The sequence below is a fragment of the Mytilus californianus genome, unplaced genomic scaffold (assembly GCF_021869535.1).
Source record: "Mytilus californianus isolate M0D057914Y unplaced genomic scaffold, xbMytCali1.0.p SCAF_7, whole genome shotgun sequence".
NCBI lineage: Eukaryota > Metazoa > Mollusca > Bivalvia > Mytilida > Mytilidae > Mytilus > Mytilus californianus.
Window position 1 is genome coordinate 87,183,932 of NW_026262723.1, and position 7,628 is coordinate 87,191,559.

Genomic DNA, 7,628 nt, shown 5'->3' on the forward strand with positions numbered 1-7,628 from the left:
ACAAATAATACAGTCGTTAATTGCTCTAAGTTTGGTTTTAATCACATAATCGCCCTAATTTTTGATATTTGACATTACTTTTATATTTATTTTATTTCTAAAAAGCAAATACCATACTTAATGTTGTCATATTAATAAACCATATAAAACATATCATTAAATCATTCTAGAACAGAAGCACTGGCAACTGAACGAGCAGTAAGTGTTCATATTATAAAATATAAATAAATCTATTATTTCAGTATGTAGAATACATACACAAATATGAACAAGCTACACAATAATACCACAACCCGTTATTTTTATATAGAGGACATACATTTGAGCGGCGTAAACAAACCAATCAAAACAGTCGAAGGTCAATGTCGCCTTAGTAAATAGCACCCTTAAGTTAAGTGCAATTACAGGGTTTATACTTGAAATCCTTCTTGCATAGACACACTGCCTAATGGGCGATTGTCATCTTCCGAGGTCTACATAAGCCTTACCGGCTCAGTTAAACTCTTAATTAATCGTATGATACATATTCCAGTGCGCACAACGATATTCAAATCAACGAGGGCAAAATGCTTTCGTTCGATATTAATTGACATAAGACTCGTTATTTAAGTTAACTGTATTTCGATAGGCTTTGAAATATATCTGAAAAAACTGGCACTAGCGTCTCAATGCATCATGTGTGCATTCTCTAGTTGCAACCTATCAATCCGATCTAAACGCATTTCTTTGTTGTTGTAAATGCAATTATCGACAATAAAAAAAATGTCCATAGCGTATTAAGCATATTGAACTAAAAATAAAGGTTAGGTTCTTAACGTTATGTTGCGTTAGACAATCGAGTCTAAACATATTATGTTTGATTACATTGTACTTTAAAGGTTCAACCCCAAAGATTGACCTGGTAAAAGAAACACTTTTTTGACTGAATTCATTTTAAGTAGTACCGAAAGAAATGATCATACATATAATGCATATTAAAATACATATATTTATAGTATATATGACGTAGAGTATAGAAAGGTTAACGAAATACAGCAGTTATATATATAAAGTTAAATTTTGGTTAAATGGAACTGAAAGATTTCAGTTACTAAACTCTTTTTAAAAAAAAGTTGAAAAGAATCAAACATTGAAGCAGGGCTATTAATACAGCTAGCTAATATACTAATTTTTATATCACATAAAAATACACGTAATGTAGTTATGATTGTAAATGATTCTAGGAGTTTCAGTTGTTAGCCTTTGGGGGATTTATAGAATATTTTTAATTGAAGGCATAACTGGACCACGTACTTTCTTATAATTATTGAAACAAATACTGTAAGTTTTTATTGCTTATATGAAACCTTCATTTGCAACCAGCCGGCCTCCATTTTAATTTTTTTTTATATATATAACTGATTTCCAATGGTTATTTCATTATTCTTCCATATATTAAATGCGTGAACTTGAAAGCTGCTTATTAATATTTTTTTCAATTGAACATCATTCTTAGCACCAAAAAGTTATCTCGAAAAAAAATTTGAGTCTAACAATTAGGATTTTAATCTTAAGCCAATCCATGTAGTTTTCATAATTAATTTTCAGACCTATTGTACTGTTTGTGATAAAATATCTGTTCACTCCATATGGCTTATTATCCCAAATAACGGAGAATTTTTCAGTCAAGTCTTGAAATGATGTACAATTATTCATGCAGGGCAAAAATGACTTAATTTTGATATTATCAATGTGATAATTCTTGTGATCTTTTCCAGTTGTTGGTAAAATTTTGTTTGCCCTAGTTTTTATTATTTGAATATTTTCAATCGCTTTAAACTTAGGTTCGTAGTTTTCACTTTCAGTAAGACCCATAGAGATGTTAATCTCAAGAAACATAAATCTACTGGAACTCCACTTAACACACATTGCAACTTGGCTGATTTTTTTAAAATTTTCAATCCAAACAACCTTTCAATTGTCTTGTCTTAATTTATATTAAGACCTGACCTCGGTATACAAATATAGCCGCCTGGACTTACCCCGTTCGTTCGACAGCAAGACACGACCTGGGGTTTAGAAAATTATTGTCGCGTGGTCTTATCAAGCTCGTTAGTACGACCTTTCATTCATGTTAAATGTACATGTAATATACAAAGTTATTGTCTAGCAATGTATGATAGTGAATGCATATACATATTCTTCAATGTATAATTTCTAGATTACACGTACCCTAAATTAGAACAAAATGTTCACATTGCAATTTCACTGTATATGGGGTACTGTGTTCAGCCTTTGGTTCAAATGGATACATACTATAACTATTATTTTTTTCTTAATTGCAAATAAGTGTCCGTAGGCACACTAATGCAACATAACTAGAAGTTTCTTAAAATGAGTAGTAAACACTATCATGCTTGTGCCATTGACAATGTAGTGAGCATAGTTTTAGATACAAAACCTTATTTGAGAAAAAAAATGCAAAAGAATATGCAAGCTTCTTATGAAAGTGAATACATTACTTTAAAAATCCACGGTTATGATATGCCGTAAATTATCTTTTGCTTTGTATTTTTTAGAATGGCGGTATGGAGCTGTGATGTGTAAAATAACACCCTACTTACAAACAGTATCTGTGTGTGCCTCTGTTAATACACTGGCTGCCATTGCTGTAGATCGGTAGGTATTCAACATATTACGAAGCATATGTTTAAAAGTTATAATTGACATCCTTAATCGTAACTAAATTCTTTGAAGCAAAAAAAGCTCTGCAGAACCAATGAAGATGACACATGCCCCTGAAACAATTCTGGCTCGTTACTGTTGTTTAAAAAATCCATAGAACAAACCAAAATTGCGACAAACCTCCCAAAACAGAACAATAAAATTGAGAATGGAAACGAGGAATGTGTCAAAGAGACAACAACCAGATAAAAGAGCAGAAAACAGCCCAAGGCCACCAATGGGTCTTCAACACAGCGAGAAAATCCCGCAACCGCAGGCGGGCTTCAGCTGGCCCCTAAATAATAATGTATACTAGTTCAGCGAAAATGGACGTCACACTAAACGCATATATTTTATTATAAAATCACATTTGAATGAGATTTGAACTCCAATATAACGGAGTGATACATGTTACTCCATATGAGTCAACATGCCTCTATACGAGACACCCGTCGTATTTAAAATATCACCCGGAATTGTAGACTGAAAAAGAAATTCTGATCTGAACAGATTTTAAATGACCGAAACACGTTTTTTTTTAAGATTAATTTTTCATTTGTTTTCATTCTGTTAACTTCATTAAGTTCACACGTCTTGTAGGAAATCAAGATATTTTCAATAACTTGTTAGTGTTAATTGTTTAACACAGTTAATTTTAAGTCACTTAACACTCGAAATACACTGAACAAATTTCACGTGACCTGAATCGAAGTGTCTGAATAGTACTATATTTACTGTAGACCAATTTTTAAACGATAATGATCAGGGATATTTGAAAATTATTTTTTTTAATTAGACTTATTAAAATAGTCTTGACCAGACTTACTGAATCAATTTAATTCGATAGCAAAAAAGTAAAACTCTCTTGTTTGTAATATTGACTTTATCAAAAAAAATGAAACATGAAATAAATTATAAGAGCAGTATATTTTTGTGCGAGTACGTTCTGTTTCAATCAGTGTTGTTTCTAATAAATAGGGTTTCCAGTCTAGCAAAGACATCAACAAAGAACACCGGCATGGCCCTACTTACCGGTTGTAAGCAACATTAATACATGTGATGTAAAGACATTGAACGAACATAAACTATTAGAAGAGTTTTGAGATATGATGTAATCAAATTAAGCTTTCGAAGCGTTGAAATATCAACAATTTGCTAACGCCACATCTAGAATTGAGTTAATCACAGTATATTTTGTTGTCAGAACAGACGTTAATGATTTATTAAAAGATAGCAGCAGCACCTCAGCTCTTTTGTTTATTAGTTGCTATGTCTGTACAGCAGGAATATATCACCGTGATTAACTAGTCATTTATGTACCGATTATAATATCCTCGGTCATGACATTTGTGCGGAAACATAATGTATTTTTTACACGAATCTTGGAATTTATTGTGAAAGGTCTTATCTCGAAAGAAAATACGTATAGGATGGATTAAATACTTTAAAAAAAAGAGGACACAAAGCTCCAATTTCTTTATCTATCACACCAACATAAATATGCATGTCATACAGAAAAAAAAGAGAATAAAGGTTATTTAAGGTCAAGGAACAGTTTATGGGCTATGTCACAGATTTTGCTAAAATTTTGCATGCAGCTTTGGCTCGTTGAACTATAACTGAAAATAATGCATTTATATTATATGACTGATTGAATTCTTTCAAAATATGTGTATATTTGTATAGAAAGCACATAAAACCGGGGAAAATTATTCTTAAATTTATCTTAAATCATCAAATTTTCAATTTCTTTTACATAAGAATTTCTTATACATAAGATTTTTCTAAAAAAAAAACTGTATGTTGTTGATACATAAATTTCCGTTTTAATGATATAAAATAATCATATGGTCACCGACTTCGTTTTTTGTCTAATAACCAATCTGTTACCTAGTGGGTAGCGAAAAACGTAAAAACATTGAAGTTTTATGGCCTGCAACGCGATGACGTTACGATTATTTTGACGTTTTGAGGTATTTTTTTCACATAGAACACCACAAATTTAAGTAGTTTTTTTGCCGATTTTATGTGCTTTCTATACAAATGTTCGCTTATTTTGAAAGAATTCAATCAGTAATATTCAGATAACAAACGAGATAAATGCATTTTAAAATTATTTTTTCGATTTTCAGTTATAGTTTAACGAGCCAAAGTTGTAGGCAAAATCTTTGAAAAATCTGTGACATAGCCCATTTACTGTAATTTGACCTTAACCTAATGAACATATCTTTTAAAAACGAGCATAGCTTTTAAACATCAAAATAGTGCGACGAAATTTGTATGCAAGATTAAGAGTTTGCTAAAATTCTTTTGAATAAATCATAATTGATATTTTCTCTTTGTTGTATTTCAGATACCTGGCTATTTGCTACACATTTAACTACAAGATGACATGGACGACATCTAAGTGTATAATGTGTTTTGTTTGGGTGTTCTCTCTTGGTGTTAGTATACCAATGGTTTTATACCGGGAATTAATTTTACAGGGTGGCTTACTGAAAGTTTGTATTGAAACTTATCCGAGTGAAACAGTTAGAAAAGTATACTTTATTGGAATATTTGTGTTCTTTTATGCTATTCCGCTTATCCTTATAATATTCTGTTATTCCTTCATAGGATTTCGTGTGTGGAACAGAAATGCACCAGGAATATTTAAAGCAAATGGTGTTATTCACAAATCGAAAGTCAAAGTTGTAAAAATGTTGGCCGTAGTTGTAATCATCTTTTTCATATCATGGTTGCCAAACTATATAATACAATTCTGGGTATACTTTGAAATGGATCAGTTTAGGGATTACGACTCGCTTATGTTTGTTATCAAATACATTTCACCGGTTGCTCAGTGGATGGTCGTTTCGAATAGCGGAATAAACCCAGTTATTTATTGCTTGTTTAGTAAAAAGATAAGACTTAGAATAAAAGCCATGCTTAAATGTCACAGTAAACACTTTTTGGACAGAACATCTTCACACCCTAAGTATTCCAGTACACGCTACTTTTCAGTCGACTACAGTAATGGTCACGTGACATTAAGGCCCTACGGGATAGAAAAAAGAAGAAAATCAAGTATGCGTAGTTTCAACAGTAACTTTTACGATTAACAATTACGTTAGTGTATGCCGAGTTTTGCTAATATTTAGTTTAGTTCGGCTTGGATTTGAATGAGAAATGTGTAAACAAAAAGAAATGGAGACACATGTACAGTGTATAAACAATTAATAAAGGGTGAATAATACATTCCATCGCAATGTAGAACCAATAATTGGACTATGCTGTTAATGTTGACATTCAAAACAAGAACATGTTTGAAACCAGTACCTAAATATAATATAAAAACAATAGAACAAGCAATGGGACAATATTGTATGTGTTTATATTTAAAGCTAGCAGTACCCAAGAATAATATAAAAACAATAGAACAAGCAATTTTACAATGTTGGATGTGTGTATTTTGAAGGCCTATGACGGACGGAGAAGCATCAACTGAAAATCTACAACACAACAGAACTTTGACAATACTAACTCAAAATAGGAAACGTTAATCGTCTGCTCTTGGGAATGCATCTTATACTGCATTTTCATCAGATGTCCTCGATTGTACATGTACACGAAACCCTCTATAAATGTCACAATATCGACTTCACTACATTCAGATCGATTTTCCTGAATAAATATTCACCAAAAACGTTTAGAGGCTAAAGTTCGGAAAATTTACGATGTATGAATTCAGGAAGTTTACTGTAATGAACAAAAAAAAAACCTGCTAAAGATCACTTGCACCATCTTGGGTCAGTTTCACATGGAGAGAACTTCAAATCTATAGATTCTTTATAAAAAATAATAAAATGAAATAAAAACAAGAATCTGTGTCACAGGACACCATTACTCGCTCACACTATCCTATTTGCGTTTTCAATGAATCGTGAAATTTGGTTCAAAACTTTAATTTGGCATATCTTAAAAAAATCACATTTAATTCAAGTGTTTACTAATTTCTAGTTAATGTGACCAAAACTCGATCTTAAACTCTTATAAAAAACCTTTAACACGATACAGGATGAACGAACTGAATAACAGACGGATACATAGAGAGGAAAACATAATGACCCCCCTTTTACTATCATATGCGGGCATATATATTTCAACCGAGAACTAAAAAAGTTTTAAAACGTGAATAATACAGCATCACTCATAACTAAACTTTCGAACTCACGTGAATACTGATTTAGATTGTACTCATGTAGGTGAACTTTAATTGTGCTTTATGTTTGAATTCAATTAACGTTGACATTGGGGACATCTCGGATATTGTTGTGTCTATAAAACTGATTTATCAAGGTTTTTAGCCTAACGCTTAATTTAATTGTCATTGTGAGACCTGTCAGTACAATTGCGAATTTTATAAAGATGCTTCGGTCTAATTAAATATGACATATCGAATACTGAATCCATTGAAAAAACAGGAAATCAATTTTTCAGAGTTGATTAACAACGGGAATTATTTTGGGCTGTAATTAATGTTTTGAAAATATTTTTGTATTACAAAAATAAAATAAAAATATTGAAGATCCTTCTCAGTCGTCATAATAGTCGGGATTCGTATTGTTAATGATTGCCATTAAGTGTTAGCTGAACTGGCTTATAGAGACCTTCGAATATTTCTTTACACAATTGAACGTGAAAGTGTGATTGTAGTTCTAACCGTATTTATGAAAGATTCGTATTTACGATAACAAAACTATAATAAAAATATCGAGCTCCAAGGCAAATTCCAAAAGGGGAAGTCCATAAAAACTGACAAAATCAAACGCTATCAATCAACGAAACAAGTGAAAAACAATTGCCATATTGCCGAATTGGTACAGGCATTTTCCGAAGAAAATGGCGGGTTAAACCTGGTTTATAGCTAGCTAAACCTCCCACTT

At 31.6% G+C, this 7,628-nt stretch overlaps 1 protein-coding gene across 1 annotated transcript in view; it reads left to right on the top strand.

Annotated features, from left to right (window-relative positions):
- LOC127708127 (neuropeptide SIFamide receptor-like) overlaps positions 1-7,267 on the top strand; it is a 34,562-nt gene extending 27,295 nt beyond the window's left edge. Inside the window, exons 2-3 of the mRNA XM_052212970.1 lie at positions 2,559-2,658; positions 5,057-7,267. Of these exons, the coding sequence (XP_052068930.1) occupies positions 2,559-2,658; positions 5,057-5,804 (848 nt within the window). The 3' untranslated portion in view covers positions 5,805-7,267. The remainder of the gene's footprint in view (positions 1-2,558; positions 2,659-5,056) is intronic.
- Positions 7,268-7,628: the final 361 nt, after the last annotated feature.